The sequence below is a fragment of the Eptatretus burgeri genome, chromosome 10 (genome assembly GCF_056783735.1).
Source record: "Eptatretus burgeri isolate ZD-2024b chromosome 10, Ebu_testis_v1, whole genome shotgun sequence".
NCBI lineage: Eukaryota > Metazoa > Chordata > Myxini > Myxiniformes > Myxinidae > Eptatretus > Eptatretus burgeri.
In genome coordinates, this window is record NC_140970.1 from 98,783,463 (window position 1) to 98,808,930 (window position 25,468).

The window sequence follows — 25,468 nt, forward strand, 5'->3', positions numbered from 1 at the left end:
ATCATCAGTGACAGCGTAGACAGAAACACGCACCACCGAGGCTCCCAAGCATGTACCACATGTAATGTCAATAGCAGTTAACATATAAATAACAAGATCCAATCATGTCTCTCACCCATAATTGGAGGGAATAACCAATCAGCTCTCACGTAATCAATTAATCCAAGTGGTGAGGATTTCAATAAATTAACTCCCATGCTCTACCAGCCAAAGAAAGAGCCCGGGAGGAGTTAATTTATTTGATAATCCTAACTACCTGAAGTAATTGATTAGGTGAGAGATGATTGCTTGTAAATAAACTTAATAACACTTGTACGCTTATCAATGGTGAACGGATGAGATCTACAACCCCCGTCAGCCATGGGCGTTGCTGGGCACTGGCCCATTGGGCATGTACCCCAAATGTTTGGCGCTGTCTCCTGAATCTATTTTAACCCCTTGGCTATTATTGGCCACTTTATAATGATTAGCCTACTTTTCTACACGTGCCACTGTGCTAAATATTTTATTGCGGATGTGGGGGGGAAGGGGGGGGGATCTGAAGTTCAAGTGGACCCGGGGCCAAAATCTGTTTTTTTAAAGTGAGCGAAGCCTCTGCTGTCAGCCTGAAAGTTTCTTTAGTTAATCTGAAAACGAGGGAGAAAAAAAAAACTTTCAAAATTATAACATAACAGAAAAGTAATTAAAATTTCACAAGTTCACTTGGTACTTTAGGATCATCCTATATTTTAAGGAGATTGCAATCATGCATTACAGAAAGAAGAAAAGCAAAATCACAACCAACAACCAAGAATTTCCTTGCACAAAGCCACCGCTCAGGACTGTTAGTTTGCAAAGATGAAAAGCCACAGGTTGCCCAACAAGTGGCAGCAACGAGCAGTATCTGATACATCAGCTTGCTTGACCCAGACTTGTGGTATTAATTAATTAATGTATATATATATATGTATATATATATATATATATATATATATATATATATATATATATATATATATATATATATATATATATATATGTATCTATATCACACACACACAAACAGTAATAACTTCTTTATGAACATTTAAATGATGTTATAAATGGTGTTGAGTTGACACCACCAAATAACACCTCTAACAATTTTCCTCTGTGAGGACACAACTCACCACCTTTAATGAAGAGACAGGTTGTCTGGTGTCTGAACCGTCCGTGAAAAGGTCGAGGAAGCGACGAGAGTTGAGTTTGGAAGATAAAGGGTGGATTTAGAAAGTTGGTGTAAATCCGGTGTCATCAAACACTCGACTGTTTTTTTTTTTGTTTGTTTGTTTAAAAATTTTAAATGTCCCTTATTTCCAGACCGACATCAACGATTCACTTAGTTTATCGTGTTAAATCATGAAAATAAAAATTATTTTACGCATCAGTTGAACATCCCTTTGTCTGACTTTCGTGGAAGGCCTTTTCTCACATGACCCCACTCTCTATAATCTATATAATCAACAGCCGTTTAATAATCAACATACCCAAGGGGTTGGTGCTAAGTGGCATCACCAGTACTAATTTGACAACACCCATGAGTTTAATTTAATTGCAAACCCCAAAATAATTGTAGGTCCAAAGCAGGAACTTCGGTGATTTGTAAATGACTGACTTGACTTTCGGCAATGCCAACCGGGTTAGGATTTACATTGAGGTTTCGACAATTTCAGCCCAGAACCCTCACAAACGGTGAACCCGCAACCTCGGCTACGGGTCCACACCGGTGGGTTCACAACCGTCAATGTGTCAAAACAATCAGTCAAGCAAGCAATGCATCTTACCTTCCAACACTATCCATTAGTCAAAGGTTTACCTGGAGATGTTTACTTTCATTGATCGAGGCTTTTTAGAATGATCATGCAAACAAAACCATGATTACATTCCATTGTGTCACCATACATACATATTCCAGCTCACAATATCAGTGCACACACACGTACATACATACATGCACCTCACCGAAAACATAACACATACATAACTTAATATGTCCACATATATATATATATATATATATATATATATATTTTTTTTTTTTTTTAAAGAAGGCACTTCCTTCTTTTTAAGAAGTCTATTATGCCTGAAGAAGCCGGCTGCGAAGCCGGTGAAACGTTGCCTGAGACCGGGTCTGCTCTCGCTTTTTTGCTCAAATTAGTGGAGTCGATCGAGTTTTTACTTTTGGTTGGAAGCGCCTTATTCTTCTTTTTTTTTTTTTAAAGAAAAATGTATGATTATATAAATACGCTAAGCCATATTTTGTGGACGTATCTCCTCCGAAACTACCGGACGGATTGTCGCCACTTTCAGCACGCGGGTGCTCTGTGGTCTAATGAACAGCATGGGCTATGTGAGATCGCGCCAGACATACAGGTTTGGGATTTTTTGGCAATTTTCTATTTTTTACATTCGTTTGCATGGCGACGTGTGACGTCACCGCTGAAAGGCGTAATTCCGTCATGACATCATCGGTCATTCGCTGACGTCATTACGTCTGTCGTCGACAGACCGTCACCGCCGAGAGGAGTAATGCCACTCCTCGAAAACAGCGTCTGCAATGTAAAACCCTCTTCTGCACATGCTGACTTCCTCAGAAGGTGAATTTGACACAAAAAATGTCACAAGAAATATTGTATTTAAAGTAAAGATTTATTTTAAAAAAATATTATTTCTGTTAACGTCTCCGCGTAATTTGACGTTTCTCCTCCGAAACCGCCGGCAGGAATGTGCTCATTTTCAATATACTGGGGTTTCTTAATGTGACGAAGACGATGCACTAAATTTCTAAGCTGGAATTGGATGGCAACGTGGCTTCAACAAGATTTTCAACAAGACGGCCGCATTTATTCCCGTTCGGTCGCCATTGCTGAACTGCTGTCCAGTAAGTGCTGCCGTCTATCCAAAAAAATATGAACTTGAGTCAGGAATTACTCATTGCATCAAACACTGAACATAAACACAACTGATAATAAATAGTATAGCTCAGAACATCAGCAATGGTTGTCATGTTTTAAAAATCAGCGTGGAAGGAGGGGAACGATGAGCGCCAGAGCTCTGCCAACATGATGTACCCTGATTGGCTCTTTCCCGGACTGAACACGCCCTCTTAGACTGGCAATTTGTGTCTGAAATCCAACGTACATATTAAAAACACCCGAAAATAAGTTGCAATAGGCCTACGTCCAGATAACATCAAAGGCTATAATCTGAAGGTAGGGGGAACCAGGTTAACGGGTTTGAGGTCATCCCTTCATTGCCCGGATTCTCTTCTTTTCATTGTTCTTCGAAAGCGTGGTGTCCGACAATAGATTCTGTACCTTGAATGCATGCGTGTTAACTGTTCAAATTAAAGAGGTGTTTTATTGTAGGATGCACCCGAACAACTGCCGTTCATTACATTAATTGTCAATATCAACCGCCATCGTTACCTGTGTTGTGTCTTGCGTGTGTGATCTTCAAATTAAAGCGTCCAAGCGGTGTTCGATCGTCGAATGTGCGCCAAAAAGTGCCGTTCATTAAAATTTGCATTCTGATTCTCGGTCACCCTCCACTGCTCCTGTTGAGTCTCGGGCTCGGCCTATATCATGTTAAACTTGCCCCATCAGACGCCAACCTTCCAGTCACACTGCAGAGGATGCAGTTTCCAGTCAGACTCGCATACTCGATGACCATAAACAAATCCCAGGGCCAAACATTTGACAAACTCAGAATATACCTCCCAGCCCCTGTGTTCTCCCATGGCCAACTATATGTTGCATTTTCACGTGCAAGAGGTTACTCCTATATATCTATCAAAGTGGACAATAATTCCTCACAAGGACTATTCAGCAACAAGACGCTCACCCAAAATGTCATCTACAGGGAGGTCCTTTAGAAAACTAAGGACAGGTAACCATAGTGCATCACATCCCTAATGACACCCTCCCCAGCTTCCCATAACATCAACTATTATGCCTCATCTTCCTTTTGCCACCCATTCAACTCCGTGCGGAGCACGGGTATATGCTAGTACATATATATATATATATATATATATATATATATATATATATATATATATATATATATATATATATATATATTGCAACCATATGCTTACAACACGTTGCTGCGTCCACTTTCCGCCAGTACTTCAGGGGCCTCCATCTGGCCAATCCTCATCTATTAGAGATAGGACATTCCAGGCACATACTCAAAGGGACTGCCTCAGGTTAACCTGAGAAGACCGCCTTCTGCCCCGACACCTCAACACCACCCCGACACACACTACAGTGTGTTTTGCAGAGTGAAGTGTTTTGTGGTGGCCAGAGTGAAAATCCTGCCACCAACTCCTTAGGAAAGGTAAAAAAAACTGCAGGAGGACATCCATAAGTGCAGTTAGCACCAGACGTGGATGGCCATTGGCTCACAATGAGCTCCTCCACCCTTTGGTAGGCTTTGTATTTTATCCTGCTGGGTGTCCACGTCCACACACCCGCCACACCAGCCTGGTCACCAACAGTAAAATTGGTCACTGACATCAAACCATGAACAGGTTAATACAGGTTTTACATGATACTCATAGTAAGCCACAGATCTTATCTGGACTGACTTGACCTGACAATCAGGATTGGGTGCCACCATATCAGCCAGGCTGCAGGGTACCCTCTATTAGCAAGCTACACAACACAGCTACACAACCATCCTCAAGCAATCCTCCAATCCCAGCCTCCAAGTTGCTGGATCACAGACACACACCACTTCGCCCAGCACAAGGTGTGCTATATACATATACATATACATAATAATACCATTCCTTTCGTGCTGCTCCGGCACATGCTCCCATACCTGACCTGACCTGACCTTTCATGCCAAAGGCAAATCAGGCTGCCAAGGCAATTTCATTGGCAAGGAGTACAGTCCTGGACGGGTCGCCACTCTGACGTATGTTACCCCAAATGGTTATTACCCCAGTATGCTGGGACTCATTTCACTGACCTCAGAAGGATGACAGGCTGAGTCAACCCCACCTGATGTTAATTCAACGGTTTTCGAACTCAGGACCCTAAGGTCCCATGCTAGCCACCTTATCCACTAAGCCAACACCAGGCTATACATGTACTGTATTTATATTTGTACATATATATATATATATATATATATATATATATATATATATATATATATATATATATATATATATATATATATATATATACTGTATATATCTATTGGGACCATACTCTGTGCAGAGCGTTGGTGCTGCCTAAGCAGTCTCCTTGGCTATTGGACACAATCCTGAGTGGGTCACCACTCCGACACAGGATACCAGCAAGCTGGCACTCATTTTGCCGACGTCAGAAGGATGACAGGCCGAGTTAACCCCACCTGGTCTTAATTCAACAGCTGAGCGGGATTTGAACTTGGGACCCTCGGATCCCAAGCCCACCACCCTAACCATTAAGCCAACACCACACACACACACACACACACACACACACACACACACACACACACACACACACACACACACACACACACACACACACACACACACACACACACACACACACACACCAAACTGTTACGTCATCAGAAATCTGGTCTTCAGTGAGGTCGAGGGAAGTGTTCATGTCTATAAATAACTGTGATACAGTTTGGGATTTTTGGTGAAATTTTCTGGAAATTGTTGCTTAAGTACTAAAAATGTGTCCAGGTTTCCCCCTGCACTCCTTCTCCCTCCTCTTGCTCACCATTAGTTCCCACCCCCACTCCTTCCCCCCCACCCCCACACTGATTTGTCCAGACCCCTCCTCCACCTATCCATTTCCTCGATCCATGCCCCTTTATGTATGCTGTTGGTGAGGTATTTTACACCTTCAAGTAAAATTTATATTGCTTCCTGTCTTATCATTTTAAAAATGCCATTATAGAAAATAAAAAAACCAGGCTATTTCAGTTCACTGTAGAACAAAGGACTCCCTCATCTAATGTTAAGGAGTGTTAGGCATACTCACCATGCTTGTCAAGTACAGGTTGGTAACAGTGAACAGGTAACCGGCCAGGGAAGAAAGAAACTCCTTAACCACTCGACCAAACTCACCACGACAAAGTAGCTTGGGAAAGCATCAGCTAATGAGATCATCAAAGTGACATTTACTGCAATGGGAACACTTCAGAAAGTTCTTCACGCTGCTAGCTCACGGTCTGATGGTGAACAGAGACTGCGTCGTCGATTTTTAAACATACGAAGTAAAACTCTCAACATCAACATGTTCACACATATTTCAATGTCTCGTGCATGTCCTGAGCCAATTCATCCTGAAACTATCAAGTCTAAATAATTATTGACATATTTGTCTGGAGGCATGTATGGGGACATGTCTATAAAGGTTGCAATTTTTTTTTAGTAAAAGAAGGACGTAAGGACGAAGAAAGGAGGACATGGATGACATAAAACTCGTGTTGTGCACCGTAAAGGTGTGTCACACCAATTGTGGTGTACCATGACGGATTGAAATATCTCTGCATGTTCAGCTAATGAAAAATGGCATCAGGCGGAGTTTCAAACATGTTGATAAAGAAATTTCGAAGTGGCCTTCTGGTGCCCAAAAAAGTAAAACGTACGGCAGATCAACACTAAAGAAGCACAAAACAAAAAGAGGCAAAAAAAAAAACAACTCACTTGCAAAATAAACCGAGCTGAACACATTGAAAACCGGGTGACACAATCAGAAACAGACACGGTGCTCCGCTGAGACAGCTACCCGACTGCTCTGGAGTTACTTACACTGTGCAGAAAAACTACATTCCTGGTGTCTTTGGCTTTCAATCAACACTTACGTACTAATTTTTTTATTTTTTTTATTTTTTACACCCAAGCGCCTCTGCAGATTGATCCGAGTGGAGACGAGACGAGAATACTCGTACTACTGCTCCACGAGGCAAAACCTATGGCATCCTGCCTGCGGGGTGAAGGCTTGACGAAGGTCAAAAGTCTTTTTTTCCGGTAGCTTTCGCGTCCTGCCCACTATCTACGCAATACGAATTAAGCGTGTGGGTGGGTTGAGAAACGCAGTGACAAACCGGTGGGTGGTTTTGTGATGCTGCTGCTGCTTATGCCCTGACATTTCGTTTACAATAAAAAGTGGGCACACTGTGTGCATGAATCATGAGTAAACTAACCGCTATATCACTCTGCACTTTTAATCCCACTCCTGACACCACTACTTTTGGTGAACGATTATTAATTATTATTATTATTAAGTAACATTTTATTACCAAAGCCACCAAAGGTTGGTTGGAGGTTATGTTTTCACCCATGTCTGTTCGTCTGTTTGTTTATTTGCTTGTTTGTCTGTCTGTGAGCAGGATATCTCAAAAAGTTACGGACAAATTTGGACGAAACCTTGTGGACAGGTTGGCTGTGTGCCACGGATGAATTGATTAGATTTTGATGAAGATCCGGATCCGGACACAAGAATTTTTTTCAATGTTTTTGAGATTCTTCACCATTGAGTGACGGGCCAAAAACGATGGATAAAACGATATATTCAAAAAGTTGTGGAAGGATTCGGGCGAAGGTTAGTGGACGAGTTGGATAGGTGACAAGAACAAGCTGATTCGATTTTGGGAAAGGTCTGGATCCAGATCCTGCCTCTCAGTGGGATACAAACCGTAAACCGTTCGGCCTGGCAGAGGTATGCGCCCTCCCGAGTGCCGTTCTAGTTAATACAGATTTTCTTCTCCAAGAAAAGAATTTACGAGCAAAATTATAATCGTAAACCAACCGCAAAAGCCAGACTGATGCCGTAACTCATGCACCAAGAAAGTATTCTCTTTGCGGAAAATTGTGTGCTGTAATCCACGATGGAGCAGAGTCAAAGGAAGGTGGGAAATTTTCCTTGAGGTTCTCTCTGAACTTAACTTTGATATCAAATAAAAACACTTCTGTCGCCTTACTCAAATGCAGTTCACTATCATCCTACATCTTTGGTTGGTTTGCCACATTTCTAGCTACTGCCATCTGCTGCAACCCCCACCTTTTCCACAAAGCTCAGTGTTGCTATGCAGTATACCCCCATTGCTTGTCTACTTTTGCCATTACAAGGTGAGAAATTATGACAATGAGACGAGATGACTGGTTAGTTGGTGTCGTCACCATGCAGTAATACTGATTATTCAAGGAAGAAGCAGAAATTACAACGGAGGTATTCAACCCTTGTCTCTTTTGGAGGGGGCGGTGGGGTGGGTTCTCGAGGCTCACGGAAGAGCGAGGTGACAGTGTGCAAACAGGAAATGTACTAACAGTGGGGCCACAGGCAGACGCAAAAAGAAACGGAATGAACGAACAGGAAATAGAGAGAGGGGGAGAGGGAATGGAGGTGGATTGGGGTAGAAGGGATAGTGCTGGAGGTGGGGGAGAGGAGAGAGAGCATGACAGAGAAGGAGAGAAGAGAAGACAACAGAAGAGAGAGAGTGAGATGGGGGGGGAGAGAGAGAGACAGAGACAGAGAAGTGGGGGAGGCAGAGAGAAAGAGGGGGGACAGAGAGAGAGGCGAGAGGGTGAGAGAGAGGGGGTGGGGGAGAGAGAGAGAGGGGGTGGGGGAGAGGGTTAGAGGGAGAGAGAGAGAAAGGGAGAGAGAGAAGGGGGAAAGAGGGAGAGACAGAGAAGGGGGAGAGAGAGAGGGGGGAGAGAGAGGGAGGGGGAGGAGAGAGAGACAGATAAGGGGGAGGGAGAGAGAGAGAGAGAGGGGGAGGAGAGAGAAACAGAGAAGGGGGAGGGAGAGAGAGAGTGACAGAGACAGATGAGGGGAATATTGGTGGATGGAGTGGAGTGGGATAGAGGGAGAGAGGGGAGGAGAGGAATAGGGCAAGGTGGAGGGGAGAGAGGGGTACAGGGGGATGACAGAGGAGAGGGATAGAGTAAGGTGGAGGGGAGAGACAGGAGAAGAGGGGGAGGATAGGGGGGAGGAGAGGGATAAAGAAGGGGGTGAGAGAGGGGTCGAGTGAGAGAGGATTGTAGGAACATAGCAACAGAAGCGAGAAAAAAGGGAAGAGAAAGGAAAAACGGATCTGAATGGAGCCTGCACGAGTACACGTCCTGGACAATGACAACCAAACCCAATGCAGAAGTACATGTGAATGCACTCAACCCGTCAATCAACATTAACAATTAACAAAAGAAACTTAAACAAACAAGACAATCCTAGAACGGTATCCACAGTTTTAAAGACCATTTCTCAGAACAGCGAAGACCATGTCCAGTTGCAAAGGGTTTGTATCTTATCCAACCTTGAGGTCCTCACACTTCAACCAGGGCAACCCCAATTTCAGGGTAAAGGGCCAAAGCTTACCGAGTGAGGGAGATGAGGGGGTGAGGTCCTCATAGTCAGCCAAACCAGTTGATAAAAACCAAGGAGATGAAAAAAAATCAGCTGACAGGACAACTTGAACACACCTTTGATGACGAGTTTGAATATAACTGAAAATGTGTGTCAGTTACAAAAGGGTCTGGATCATTAATAATAAAGACCATTTCATTCAGTTAAGCAACCATATGTTCAGCCAGTCTTTTATTGAACACAACTGCCTGGAAAATCTGGTTAGGTGTAACAAATTTCGGAAAAAAAGGGAGGGGATGGACTTCCAGCGCTGCATTCTGGCAACTTTCGTGTCTGAAAAAGGTGTCTGTAAGACTATGCAGGACAAAATGTCTGACTTTTAGAGCAGTAAATGACTTGTGAGGAAACAAAGCCAAATTAATTGTTTCTGTTGCTTTTTATGACTTTGTGGACTGAAACAGCTCAGAGCTCAAAAGACGATGTCCATTTGCCTTTGAAGTGTCAACATCCTGGTGCTCTGCAAGCAAGGTGTTGCATCGAATGGTGGGTGTTCTAGTGAATCAATTGTCAAAATAGACTGGGATTTTAAGAAGAAATGGTTATTTACAGGACAATGATGCATTGTCTCCGACACCGAGTTTAAAAAAAAAAAATATGAAAGTTTATGCTTATTTTAGTGTTCGGAAAAGTGCAGAAAACTTTCAACTGCCGACCCTCAAAATTATTTCTACTCGCCCCATAAATGTATGACCTGTATCAGGTCTAGAAACAAAATCATAAGTCTCTTTTAAATGTTGTCAACTGCTAAAACAGCAAGAGCCGGGGCATTCACAGAGCAGCTTAGGCATAGTCCAATTGTTCACCGTCCAGACAAGGTGGGGCATTGAGTCGAGTGGCCGCTGCTGCACAGCAGATGTCCCAACCACACGCCTGTGCTGATGATAGTCTGGATGGCAGCCAAGCCGAGGGTGGGAAAGCTGAGGGAGAAGGGAGGGCATGGACTTACAGTACTCAAGTTGTTTAGCAAAACTGGAACAGAACACAAGACCACTGGCTGCCTACACCTGTATAAGTCACAACTTGATGTAATACTATCTTATTCATACATTCTCATGAACTGTGTTGAGGTATTTTGTTGTTAAGACAACCATTGGCTGATGTTTTAGACGTACTAGCACATTACCTGAAGGGTGATTGCATCGCCCTCCCTTCCCCCCCCCTCCCCAATCATGACCCACACACACACACACACATGCCTCAAGTTACATTTTTACTGTAGGTGAACTTTCAAATGCAATTCTGACAACTCCTCAACCAAAAGTCCTCCCCATTCCCAAAGCCTCAACTTCCCCCTCCCAACTCTGTCCTATCTTTGCTCTTCCCCTCCCCCACAAACCCCTTGTCCTCACCCTTCTCCTCCCAATCAATCCCCTCCCCACTTCAAGCCTTCAAACCTCTTTGCTCCCCGCCCCTTCCATGACAACTTTTAAGTTATCATGGAGGGGGGGGACAACTCCCCCTCCTCCTCCCCCCCCCCCCTAAAGTCCTCAACCCCTCCTCTCAAAACCTCAACTTCTCCCTTCCAAATTTGTCTCATCTTTACTCCCACCCCTCATCACCATACTCCCGCTCATAAAAGGAAACGAGCATTCCCACATCAAAAGAATGGAATATCTAACGCTTTCCGCTCCCCTATCGTGCTTTCAACAACTTCACAGAAACCCATCACAGTCACTTTTCCAACTCACAATTTTAAGAAAAATTAGTTGAAAGTAACAAACAGCAAGGACCTGAGTGACCTCTGCAGTGAAATCGCTGCTTGAGAGAATGCCACATAGTTATTTGGACAGTGTATAAACAACGGAACGCTGCCTCGATCGCTGAGGCCAAGTTTCGCAAGGCCATGCCGCCTGTTATCGGCTCAAAATCCTTTTGACTGTCGCTTTGTGTGTTTTACACTGAAGGGAAAACTTATAAGGAGGATATGGTGATTGTGAATTTGACAGTTTTCAAAGATGTCTTTGACTGGACATCACAGAAAGCACCAAAATGGCAACCATAGGATATAAATTGGAGGTGTAGTCATGTGAACAGTCCAACCAATGGGTGGAACCCAGACACACGGATAGACGGACGGACGCATGCACGGCTCCATTTATGGTACAGTGTACAAGGTCCGTCGAAAAATTAACGGGACTGAGCCTGCTGTGTGCTCCACTTACACAACTTGAATGAGCGGGTTGCGTCATAGTCTTTCACAACATTCCAGCAATATATATGATTGGTGATGGTTGACTGTGCTCATTGTGTGATTTTTTACAGGTCCTGCTTTCCACCTTGTCTAGTCTGAGTCGTCGCTATGAGTCGTGAGCAGAGAGCCAATCTGAAGTTTCTTGCCAAGTTTGGCAAAACACCTTCCGAATCCTTCGCATTGCTGCAGCAAGTCTACGGGGGAAGAAACGATGTCATGTACACGTGCATTTGAATGGCACAAGAGGTTAAAAGAGGGACGGGATAAGGTTGAAGACAATCCACGGTCTGGAAGACCTTCAACGAGCAGAACGGTGGACAACATCGAGCGTGTGAAGCAGATGGTGAGCACAGATCGTTGACTCACGGTGCGGATGATTGCTGAGGAACTTTGCATCAACAAGGACACTATCTGGATCATCATCACTGAAAATCCCTAAATGCACAAGGTGTGCGCAAAGATGGTCCCCAAGCTGCTGTCCGAGGACCAGAAACAACATTAAGACATTATCGAGCGCCTCGAGGATGATCCAGACCTGCTCGGGAGAGTCATTCGGGGCAATGAATCATGGATATTCGAATACGATCCTGAGACCAAATGGCAGAGTCAGTGGAAAAGTCCGGCATCACCAAGACCAAAGAAAGCAAGGATGTCAAAGTCGAAGGTCAAGGTGATGCTCATCGCGTTTTTTGACATCAAGGGCATCGTCCACTTCGAGTTTCTACCACAGGGTCAAACAGTGAATCAATACGTGTACAAGGAGATCCTCCGTCGCCTCATGAGATCAGTCTGGGACAAGAGGAGGGATCTGTGGGAGAACAACGCCTGGGTACTCCACAACGCCCCTGCTCACAGTGCCCTGAGCATCCAACAGTTTCTGGCAGAGAGGAACGTGCCAACTCTGGAGCAACCCCCGTATTCACCAGACTTGGATCCTTGTGATTTTTTCCTGTTCCCCAAGCTCAAGGGGGGTGATCGAGGGGACCCGATTTCCTGATGTGGAGGCCATCAAAAGGTCCGTGATGATGGAGCTCCGGAGGATTCCAGAAGAAGCCATCCGGGGGTGCATTGAAGCGTGGAAGAAGAGGATGTACAAGTGTGTGAGACTGGAGTTAAACTATTTTGAACGGGAAAAGTTGTGATTTCAATATATTTTTGGAATAAAATTTCTATGAAGTCAGTCCAGTTACATTTCATACGGACCTTTTGACGTATGCATATATCTAATTGGAGGTGAGCAGGATAGATCATCATAAATATATGTGGAAAAATTACAGACCCAGACCAGGAATCAAACCCAGGTCCTTTGGCCTGGCAAACCGTACCAGTCATACCAGTGCTTTGCCATCTAAGCTATCTGGCGGGGGGGGGGGGCTAGAGGTGAGCACCGCAATTCTTCCACATATACAGGTTGTGCTCTCTTTCCCCCACTGCTTCCAGGGCACTTGCTGCCAACCATAGGAGCAGCTCGGGTCTGCTCTTGAGAGGATCTTCCCCCTGTGGTCCCCCATCCATGTCCGCTATTAAACACCACAGGGGGCATAGTAATATAATCAGAAGTGAGCAGGACAGAGCATCATAAATATATGTGGAAATATTTGTGCGGCACCTGTAACCATGGAAGAATTGAGTTGCTCAGCCGTGGGTTGCTCAGATGGCAGAGCACTGGCATGGTTTGCCACATGACCTGGGTTCAATTCCTGGTCTGGGCCTATAATTCTCTTATATATGCATATACATACACACACAAACACACACACACACACACACACACACATACACACACACACACACACACACACACACACACACACACACACACACACACACACACCACACACACACTTGTGTGTGTCTGTCCTCCAAAACCATGAAACCGAGCAGCTTGAAACTTTGTATGCATACAATTTTTTTTTCTGCGGTGATTTATTGCGCAGATGATGCTCAAGTATTTCAAATTTTTCCGATGCAGCGTTCTCCCTGTCAAATTTCCATCGGAATACCACTTCACTGATGACATCATGGAAAAAAAAATCACACGTGTTCCACGTGGGGAGTTCTTAACGAGTGCGAAGTTTCAATTTTTTCCATCGCATGGTTTCAGAGATACAGAGGTCCAAAGTTTTTCGCATTTTTTTTCAAAGATGGCGCATGTACCACGTGACCTATGACGTCATGAGCGTCGATCGGACTTTGGGTTGTTGAGAAAATGAATTTTCAAGTGGAAAAAAAACCCCGCAAATTGCCGGCGGAAGAAAACAACAACAACAAAAAAACAGCAAAAACAATTGGTCACCGGCCTTGTCAGCTGAGCACCCCAACCAATGGGATTGAAGCTGTTTTTGCATGCCATGGCGAAACAGTCAACAGGGGTATTAATTTTTTTTTTTTTTTAAGCAATTACGAACGCAGTTTGTTTTTGTTTTTTTACCTTTTTCAGCAATATGTTTTCTTCATGAAAGAGTAATATAAATCTATTGTCATCAAACGATAATAACAAAAACGACTTCCCACATCGAATTGAACCTCGTGTTCAAAATTCCACCATGTTGGTTTGACCGAGCAAGGCCTAGGCAGACATTTTGTGTGCTGCTGTGGGAACTGGATTTTGCGAACTTCTCACTTGAATTGCACATTTTGAAGAAACTTCATGTCAAGGTAAAAGCCTTTGTGGTTCTCCTGTTCGTGTACTTTATCCGTGCGGAACCTGTGAATCGATTGGTGCATCGAACGGCAGGCACAGAATCCTGTCGTCTTTAAATCAACGAGGGTAGGCCCGTAAAAAAAAAAATTTAAACCGTGTGCCAGAAACAACAACCACACAGGCCGTTCCTTCGCTCTCGTTAATGACGACTGGATTGGGGCATTGTGTTTATTTATAAATGCGCATAAGAAATCGGGACATTATTAGAATACAGTAATCAAAAATACAGTAAGAGTCAAATCAAACGATATCAAACCCCCCTTCAGACTGGGGACCTGAGGCACATACTCAGGCACGACAGGAAAAAAAAACAGCTGAAACGGATGAAGAACGATATCAAACCTTGAAAAGGCACATACTCAGTTCCCAGAGTCAATTGTGACATCATAATCAAAGAAAAAAAAAAGAGGAAGCATTGTGACATCATTCGTGATTAGAGAACATTGTACTTTACGGTAATTCCACATATCGACGGTCCCCTGTGCCAGTGCGCATGCGCAGCCTGACCCGGAGCCAGGGATGTTGTGGGTGTTTCAACCTGTTCAATACTTGTTTGATTATTGTCGTTCCACGCTAATAAAGTGGTCGAACAAATTGAACTCTGTTCTTATTTATAATCAAACAGCTTGATGCAGTCGAGTAAAGATCGTCGGTGCTGAGGAGGACGCGACTGGGTGAAAACGGACCACGAGAACGTCGACAGTGAGTTTGGATTTCTTGGGTACTGTACCCAATCTTCGCCCCCAGGACACTGTACACACGTGTGCATCACCGAAAATAGAACGTTTACTCCAGAATAACTGTTCCTATGGCGCCGGTGGAAGCAGAGTGCCCGATCGAGGGTTGTGACTATATGGCTACACACGCAGAGGCGGCAGTGGTGGCCGCCATGTTGAGTATACACGCCACTGTGCACGTCGCCGCCCCCAGGGCGGCGAGCTCGAATGCCAAGATGGAGAAACTCAAGCGTCCCTCCATAGCACTGGCCGGAACGGGCGAGGCCTGGTCGTACTTCATAACCCGCTGGGGCGAATACAAAACAGGTACTAAGCTTGTCGGACCTGACATAGTCGCGCAGCTACTGGAGTGCTGTGAGGAGGAGCTGAGAAAGGACCTCACTCGCACGACGGGTAGGAGCCTCGTGGGCTGCGATGAAGAAGACGTCCTCGCCGCCATGAAGGCGCTCGCCGTCCGGACGGAGAACACGATGGTAGCTCGAGTGGCCCTGTCTAACATGCGGCAGGGACACGAGGAGCCCGTCCGGTCGTTCCACGCCCGCATCAAAGGGCAGGCGGACACGTGCAAGTATGAAATGAAGTGCACCAAGGCGGGGTGCGATCAGGTCAACGACTTCACCGAAGAGATATTGCGCAACGTGGTTGCCCGTGGCATCGCGGACCAAGCAATACAACTTGACCTACTCGGTGAGAAGAACCAGGACATGCCATTAAAGGACATGATAGAGTATATCGAGGCCAAAGAGTCTGGAAAACGCTCGGCATCGCGCCTGCTTGACACTCAGAGCACGGACGCGATCAGTAGTTCGTATCGGCGGGGAAAGCGACAGGACGTCCGCGCCAGAGTAGGAGCCAGGCCGGAAAAACGGAAGGCCAAGCCCGAAGGAGTATGCATCTACTGCGGCGAGGTGGGCCACGGCAAAACGCCTCGATGGCGCGCCAGACGCGCCGAGTGCCCCGGATACGGTAAAAAGTGCCGGAAGTGTGACCGCCAGAATCACCTCGACAAGGCGTGCCTGGGCGGCCGATCGGCAAGACCCCCATCTAAGGAGACCGACGGGATGTACGACGAGCAGACGGCAGCCTTCGTCGAGCTATGCACGGTCACCATGGCCAGGACAGAGGACGAAATGCGCACGCTTCCCCTCGCTCACCACCTGTACGATGATATGTGCGATAAGTGGATGAAACGCATATCCGACCCGCAGCCATACGTCAACCTCACTCTCACCAACAAGCGCGAGGATTACAAAGCGCTGGGTTTTAACCTCCTGAAACACACCCGCGCGGTAACCCTACCCGCTATGGCAGACACGGGGTGCCAGAGCTGCCTGATCGGCATTAAAGTCGTCCAACAAATGGGCCTGAGTACCGAGGACCTCATACCTGTATCCATGACCATGAAGGCCGCAAACAACAGAGGAATTCGTATCCTCGGAGCCGTGGTAGTCAGATTCGCCGGTAACAGTGATGACGCTCGGAGATTGGAGACGCGCCAAATCGCGTATGTGACGGACTCTTCAGACCGCATCTTCCTCTCCCGCGCGGCCTGCATGGACCTGGGAATGATCTCGGACAGATTCCCGACACTCGGAGAGGTGAATCTGACAACCTCGGAATTGTGCGACTGCCCGCGACGCGCGGAACCGCCGACCAAGCCGACCGCACTCCCCATGCCAGCGACCGAGGCCAACAGAGAGGCACTACAGTCACATTTACTCAGGATGTATGCTCAGAGCACATTCAACACGTGCCCACACCAGCCACTACCGAGAATGACCGGCCCGCCACTACGTCTTATGCTCAGTGAGAACGCGACACCGGTTGCCCATCACACTCCCATCTCCGTGGCCATACATTGGCAAGATGAGGTAAAAGCAGGCCTCGACCAGGACGTTCGGCTCGGCGTGTTGGAGGAAGTACCCGTCGGCACGCCGGTGACATGGTGTCACCGCATGGTAATTTGCACGAAAAAGAACGGCAAGCCGCGACGCACCGTCGACTTTCAGGCCTTGAACAAGCATGCGTTCCGCGAGACCCACCACACCCAATCCCCGTTCCACCAGGCGAGACGCGTACCTAACGGGAAGCGCAAGACAGTATTCGACGCATGGAACGGTTACCATAGCGTCCGCCTACACGAGGACGACCGCCACAAGACGACCTTCATCACTCCATGGGGGCGCTACCGGTACCTATCTGCCCCACAAGGGTATATGGCATCGGGGGACGGTTACTCACGACGATACGATGAGATCGTCGCGGACATTGGTAACAAGACCAAGTGCGTAGATGACACGCTCCTATGGTCAGACACGATTGAGGGGAGCTACTTCCAGGCGGTCCAATGGCTGGATATATGCGGCCGGAATGGAATCATCCTCAACCCGGAGAAGTTTGTCTTCAGCGCACCCACGGTGGACTTCGCGGGCTTCACCATCACCATGACCGACGTGCGACCGTTCAGCCGCTACCTGGAAGCAATCCACGATTTCCCACAACCGCGTAACATCACCGACGTCAGATCGTGGTTCGGGCTTGTCAACCAGGTGGCATACGCCTTTAGTATGGCCGAACGAATGCAGCCATTCCGGAAGCTCCTGAAAAGTGGAGAACGCTTCCAGTGGTCCATGGAGTTAGAGGACATATTCCGCGAGTCGAAAGACGTGATCGTACAAGAAATCGAACACGGTGTCCGCATATTTGACAAAACTAAGCCAACATGCATCGCCACTGACTGGTCGAAGGAGGGAATCGGATTCTGGTTGCTTCAAAAGCACTGCCGATGCGTGCCAGTTAGACCATTCTGCTGCACTGATGGATGGAAAATAACCCTGGTCGGCAGCAGATTTACACACGCGGCAGAATCCAGATACGCGCCCATAGAGGGCGAGGCTCTCGCAGTCGCGGATGCCTTGGACAAAGCGCGTTACTTCGTACTGGGCTGCGAGAACCTGATCGTTGCGGTAGACCACAAACCACTGCTGAAACTCCTTTCGGACAGAGCACTTGACGACATACCCAACCCCCGCCTCAGGAACCTCAAGGAGAAGACCCTGCGTTATCGCTTCCGCATCATACATATCCCGGGCATGAAGAACAAGGCGGCAGATGCCATGTCGCGCAGGCCAGTTGGCACCACGCGACCTCCACTCATGAACCTTCCAGATGACAATGCCACCATAGCGACCCACCTCCAGCCAAGCACGCACACCGACGTCCTGTCCCTCCTACGCCAAACTGAGCCGGAGTATGACGACGACGTCGAGGACAACCTGGCATGGTGTGCCGCGGGCCTCGAATCATTGCGATCAGTAACATGGGATCGCGTCAGGGAAGCCACCAGCAGCGATGGCGATATGCACATATTGGAGGGAATGACAATGAACGGCATCCCCGACTCAAAAATCGAGATGCCAGAGACAATTCGCGACTATCACCAGTACCGCGAGAGCATTACATCGACAGATGGAGTGATCCTATACAAGGACCGAGTAGTCATACCACCCTCACTCCGCGGCGATGTGCTGAGCGCCCTACACGCTGCCCACCAGGGCGTATCAATGATGACCGCCCGTGCAGAATCCTCTGTATTCTGGCCAGGCATGTTGGCCGACATCAGCGCCACTCGGAAAAACTGCGAACACTGCCACCGGATGGCACCATCACAGCCTGGAGCGCCACCAACTCCACCTATTCCGGTCGTTTACCCCTTTCAGGCAGTGTGCTCGGACTTCTTTGTACACAGGGGTGCACACTACCTTGTGACAGTGGACAGATACTCGAACTGGCCGATCATCTCAAAGTCGACGGGTGGCGCCGCCGGACTCATAAACCACTTACGTCGCGCCTTCGTGACGTACGGGACACCAGAAGAGCTCGCGTCGGATGGGGGACCGGAGTTCACCTCCACCGAGACCAGGTCATTCCTGCACAGATGGGGCGTACACCACCGCTTGTCATCGGTGGCCTTCCCTCACAGCAACTGTCGCGCGGAGATTGGAGTTAAGACAATGAAACGACTTATCACGGACAACACCAGCCCGCAGGGAGAACTTGACACTGACGCTGTGCAGAGAGCGATACTACAATATCGTAACACGCCTGACCCTGACACGAAGATCTCCCCGGCAATGTGTGTCTTCGGCCGTCCGATACGCGATTTCATCCCAATTATCCCCGGGAAGTACAGACCGCACGACACTTGGCATGAGACCCTGAAAGCGAGGGAGGAGGCCCTCCGCAAACGTCATATCCGCACAGCCGACACCTGGGCAGAACACACCAAACGCCTTCCGCCACTTGCTGTAGGGGACCAAGTCCGCGTACAGAACCAGACAGGATTCCACCCAAAAAATGGGACAAGACAGGCAGTATCGTGGAGGTACGCCAACACGACCAATACGTGATCAAGATCGATGGCTCGGGCAGAGTCACACTTCGGAACAGGAAATTCCTGCGCAAGTTTAGCCCAGTTCGCAATGACCAGCTGCCACCCCGGTCTATCTATGATGATCTAGCAACCCGCATCACTGTACCTGCACCCGTTGTAACACCGCAACTGCCTGACCTCGACAGCGAACCCGTGACATCTGCGACGCCAACGGGGCCCACGCCGGCACTGACGTCAGTATGCACACCCCGGCGCAAGACGACACCCGTTTTAGACACGCCAGCAGCACCAGGACGAGGCACACCGAGGCGCGCGATCCTTCAGACGCCACCATCGGCCCCTGAAACCCCGAGAGCCCCATCCCCACTGGGGCCCGATGTGACACCACCAGCACCAGCGATAGGTCAACGCCGATCCACCAGAGCGACCAGCGTGCCTGCCTGGCACAAGGACTACTCCATGGAATAGTCACACGATGGGCGATATAAACTTTTGTTCATTCATTAAACTTAATATTTTCTCAGCCTTTATCTATTAACATAATAAAGACTCGGAGGGAGATAGAGAACATTGTACTTTACGGTAATTCCACATATCGACGGTCCCCTGTGCCAGTGCGCATGCGCAGCCTGACCCGGAGCCAGGGATGTTGTGGGTGTTTCAACCTGTTCAATACTTGTTTGATTATTGTCGTTCCACGCTAATAAAGTGGTCGAACAAATTGAACTCTGTTCTTATTTAGTGATCTCATAGCACCGTGTCCTGTCTGGTTGACAGACAATATATCGGTCGTTATTGGTTGACAGACATTGGTCATTGTATCACGTTATTCTTTTTATGACTGCCAATTATTGTGCTATTATTGTTATTAATATGCTGTTATCATTATTCTGAGAAAAAAATGGCATGATAAGGTGGAACGACACTTCAGCTGCCATATATACATCTTTTCAACACTGAAAAAAGCAATAAAATGGCCGTAACTTGGGAACCGCTTGTCCGATTAATATCAAACCTTGAAAAGGCACATCCGCGGGTCCCCAGCAATATTCCTGGCAAGTTTCAATCAGATCGAATCGTCAATCGTGCAAAAAATAAATAAATAAACATTAATTGTGACGTCATAGCACCGTGTCTTGTCATTGGTCGACATAAATGGCCGTAACTTGGGAACCGCTCATCCGATTGACATCAAACCTCAAAAAGGCACATCTGCGGGCCCCGGCAATATTCCTGGCAAGTTTCAATCCGATCGGACCGGCGGTCGTCGAGAAACGGCGGTCGCAGACAAACGGACACACACACACACACACACACACACACACACACACACACACACACACACACACATTGCTGGAATTGTGCTCATTCGATAAAGCTATTGATGGATATAGAATGAAGCGTTTCATACTTGGCTGCTCACGTGAAGAACAAGTTTTACACCAAATACAGGATAGGGAGTCCCTGGGCTCCGAACAATCGTTCATCCAGGAGGTAAATTGAACCAAGTGTGCTTTACAAAGGTTAGATGGTTTCTCTTTGTGAGTTTTAAAGATATACACACACACACACACACACACACACACACACACACACACACACACACACACACACACACACACACACACACACACATAGTATATTGTTACGAATCTGGCAGCCATGAGCACACAACAGACAGCAGTCCCCGAAGCTCAGTTATTTCGTTAAGTATATGTGTATACCGTCTGTTAGAATCCATCCCTTGTGTCTAATGGGTGATTAAATGTTCATGCGCTGCGGAGTTATTTTGATAGTCAGAGTTTTCTTTTACATTTTCAACTACAACAACAACAACAACACCTTCGCCTCACTCCATCCTGACGCCATAACGCTCGCCGTGGGCGGAGTTCAATGAAGGACTTGGCGTCTCTCTCGACCAATCGGAGAGATGCGAGCGAGTTTGCCGTCAGTTCAGCTCATGGGAGTCAACGCAGTACAATATTACTCTTCTTCCTTTTTGAGGGGCGGTCCACCGTGACACCTGCCACGCCCCCCCCCCCCCCGGTCCAATCAGTGGACTTGGCGCCCCTTTTGGCCGATCACAGGGGCAACGAGCGGATCGCGTGCTAAAACCGTCCAGTAAGGGGAGGGGGCGAGTTACGAGAGGGAGTCCCCTCCCCCCTGAACGGGGAGTGAATAATTGATCGGCGCGATCTGACTGGGGGCAGTTGGGGTTTGCCGGCTGGATCGTCTCGGATCGCCTCGGCTTGCCTGCTGGCGCTCGCTGCCTTGTCCACCCTCGTGCTGGGTGGCGTCCGTCCTTCATCCTCCATCCCTGGTGCTTGGAATGGTATCGTTGTTGCGGGTTCGAGTCCTGCCGAGCCAGAACGTCGAAGACAGCACGAGGTGGACAGGTCCAAGCTAGCTCTGGCCTCCAGCTCACCTTTCCTCAAGCTGGAAGCCTTCAATAAAGACCCGACGGGGTCCATTTCTGGTTATCTGTGTGTGCGTGTGTGTCTGTGGGCCCCGTCGAAAAGTAGAATTGTTAAGTGCTTTTTGTTGTACATTATTTGCCTTGCTTATTCAGATAACTCTTTCCTTTCATGCTCCCCTCGTCCTCCGACTATTGTTAATAAATTCCCCTCTTGTTGAATGTACCAGCTCGTCCTTGTCCTTTCTACCATAGGTTTGCCGCACTGCGAACGGGAATTAGGAGGCCTCATTGTTGCCGTAATCGTGCAATCGGCCCGGCAGGAATCTGGTACCCTCCGCTTGGGGTACGACTCTGATCCGGCTCGGTAACGGCCCGGATCCCGCAGATCCTGCTGAGGGTGAATTTCCCCGGTAGTTTGGACGACGTGGGTATTTAGGTATATTGAAATTGGCAATTGACCTGATCCCACGTGGTCGACCTATTTGCGATCTTCAATCCGATAAGGGACCCGTGACCTTTCGGATTTATCTGAAAGGTACGACCTAAATTCCGGGTGTTCGGTGGAGTCGAGTCGTGGAGTTCGGTGGAGGTAACTGTGCTATGCCCGGGAGGGGGCTGGACAGCCGGTTCATGAAGGACTTGGGCAAAAGACTAACTGCAGCTGACAGTTGACCCACCCCAACAGAAATAATGGGTCATTCCATGTCAAATCATCAAAGAATCTGCCGTCATCTCTCAGGTTTTTGTAAAACTTTGGGAACCAATTATACAATCATTCTAACCTAGCCATGACAGGGAACACAGGGAACGACCATCAATTGCTTTGAAGTATCATATACTTTCATTTTCAACTGGGCCTGAGGGGAACAAACAAGTGCTGCTGTTGCTGCATTGAAGAGGAAATTGAATGCCTCAGTCAGGTTAGTGAACACTGTGTACTTGAACTCACTTATTGATTGTATAATACATTACAAATGCTGATTTTCGAACCTATATGCCATACGTACATGTACATTATTGCTCATATCTCAGAAACTATTGGAGTGCCCATCACAAAATTTATGTGGAAGCTTCTTGACATCATAAGGTACCTCTGGGATGAATTTGAGGAAATTTGAAGGATACATTTTTTGGGGATTCACGATTGAAGTTTATATTTTGTGATAACTTTTTTGTGGTTGGAGGTAGGAAAATGTTGCCCAGACAAATTCATAGGGCATGAAAATACCTTTAAAATGACACCAAAACCAGCTCTCTAGGTGTTATACTTTTAGAGATATGGCCATTTGAATTTGTGACGTCGTGCTAACTAGTCCAAAGTTCGTTAGTCTGTATCTCACTAATTAAGAGGCTGTTATCAAAAATATTTGAGTTCTTGCCGTTTTTCATGGGTCCCAATTGGTTCCCAAAGTTTTACAAAAATCTGAGAGATGACGGCAGATTCTTTGATGATTTGACATGGAATGACCCGAATGTGGGTCACAATATGGTGAATCTGCAAATGTCAAGGATGGAAACCAATCGCATTAATTCCTCATTCTGCTTTCAACTCGATCTCTATATTTTCATCCAAACAGCATCATTCCAATCACAAACTGGAAGGGCACTCGGAAGAGCGCATACCTCCGCCACGCAATGCCTGATCCACGAGAATAATGTTATGCAATGTTTATCAAAATAAATAAATAAAAACGGTCTCTTGTAATGCTTCATCTTCCTCACACGTGTGGTTCTCATGACTGTATCATAATTCACGACTGTTTTTCTGTTTCAACAGACTGCTCTCAATTCGACCTTTCCTTCATACCTTATCTAAAAAATCCAACTGTTACAACGTTTATTCTCTTCATTATTTTAATTTGCCTTTATTACATCCCTCAAGTAATATCCTGAGTCACATCTCATCATAATCACACCATTTGAAAGCCTTTATCCCTGAGCAGGGGTCAGCTTCTTGTGGGCTCCAATCATGGTACCCTTTCTTGTGGTAATGTTTTTTACGGACGGATGCCCTTCCTGACGCCAATCCTTTCGTCGCCTTTGACCCTGCAGGGATAATTACCAGGATACTGGTGCTCATTTCGCTGACCTTCGGAAGGATGACAGGCTGAGTCAACCTCCCTGATGCCAACTCAGCGGCCAGCGGGGCTCGAACTCAGGACCTCGAGGATCCCAAGCCACCGCCTTAACCACTAAGCCACACCAGGTTCCTGAGTCGCATCTCTGAACTAAAAATAAATTTTGAAAAACCCAATTTGCAATGCATGTTCGTTTTCCATCAATTGTCCTTTATTTCCAACTTCAGTGCCAATTCATCTCTCTCACCCCTCCCTCTCAAAGCAACCATCACACTCTTCCTCCACCTAGTTTCCCTCTCACCTTTCTCAAAAACTCCCCCCTGACCTTTCTCGCTCAACTCTTCTCACTTACCCTTCTCCCACCATTCACCCCTCACTCACCCTTGTCAAAGTTGCCCCACCCTCACATCCACAAAGCTACCTCCTGACCCTGCACTCTCTCCTCTGGACATCTCATCACTCTACCTCCTCAAATCCTCAACTGCCTCTCTTATTACTCCCCACTGTACCTCAATCCAGCACCACAGAGCCTTTTCTCCTCATCCGGCTGTCTCCCCGAGCTCTTCTGCAATCCCCCACACTCTTTCAACAACTCCACTGACCGACCTCATCCTACACTCCCCCTCCCCTCCCCACCCCTGCACCCAAAGCTTCCTCCCCTCCCTCTTCCTTAACAGTGTGGATCTCAAACCTGACAGATCATTCCATTCAGGTTGCCACTGGCGAAATCAGACATAATCTGCCAAACAGAAACTTTCCTCCCTCAAGACGTCTCTGACTCCCAAGTATCTCTCCCTGGTTACTCCCTCTTCCGGTATGACAGACCTGAGCCTTGTCCTGGTGGAGGAGTTGCTCTCTTCATCAAAGACTCTATTCCTCACTCTCCATGCATTGTCCTCACTCCCCCACATCCCCAGGAATACCTCTGGCTACGGCTTCCCCTGCACTCCCACCTCATTTACATGTGTGCTGTTCCATCCACGAAACAGTGATGACTCCATGTACACCTCACAATCCAAAAACATGGACCAACTTCTATCCTCTCATCCGAACTTTCTCTTCGTCATATGTGGTGACTTCAATTGTCATCATACCAGTTGGCTGGATGTGGGTACCTCTCTCACCTGTCATGACACTTCAGCAAAAGACTCTCTGCGACTCATTGGGACTGACACAATCGGTCAACTTCCCGAACCAGATCTCAACCAATGGTACTCTATCTCTTCTGGATCTGATTTTGACAAATTTCCCTGAAAATATCTACTGTTCTTCCTCTGATCCAATCAGTTCTTCTGACCACGTGTTTGTCAAAGTGGACATCTCTAGCTGTTATCAGAGAACCACCTCACCGATGTCGAGTCTGGCATTTCAGTCAGGCTGACTGGCAGGGTCTTCAAGCAGCCATGAAACTTCTCGACTGGTCTCCCATCGCTACTTTCTCCAACATCAACTCATTCTGGGAATTCATTCAAAGAAACTTGCTCTCTCTCGTGCACTGATTTATCCCCTCTCGTGTTCAGTTGTCCTACCCTTCCTCCCGCCCTTGGT

At 47.1% G+C, this 25,468-nt stretch overlaps 1 protein-coding gene and 1 long non-coding RNA gene across 8 annotated transcripts in view; one reads left to right on the forward strand and one right to left on the reverse strand.

Moving 5' to 3' along the window:
* Positions 1 to 25,468, reverse strand: part of LOC147019245 (methylcytosine dioxygenase TET3-like) — a 268,737-nt gene that overhangs the window by 114,084 nt on the left and 129,185 nt on the right. The window contains exon 2 of one of the 4 annotated variants that reach the window (XM_085899582.1): positions 10,205 to 10,318. The exons of 1 other annotated variant lie outside the window; for it this stretch is intronic. In XM_085899582.1, coding sequence (XP_085755708.1) covers positions 10,205 to 10,318 — 114 coding nt within the window. Of the gene's footprint in view, positions 1 to 6,682; positions 6,725 to 6,787; positions 7,283 to 10,204; positions 10,319 to 25,468 lie in introns of those variants that run through there. 2 more of the 4 variants (XM_085899585.1, XM_085899583.1) reach the window with 2 other exon arrangements.
* The window catches only part of LOC147019247 (uncharacterized), a 145,839-nt gene continuing 134,508 nt past the window's right edge, over positions 14,138 to 25,468 (forward strand). For all 4 annotated transcript variants that reach the window (XR_015062700.1, XR_015062701.1, XR_015062703.1 and 1 more), the window contains exons 1-2: positions 14,138 to 14,250; positions 23,895 to 24,048. This is a non-coding gene — a long non-coding RNA (uncharacterized LOC147019247). The remainder of the gene's footprint in view (positions 14,251 to 23,894; positions 24,049 to 25,468) is intronic.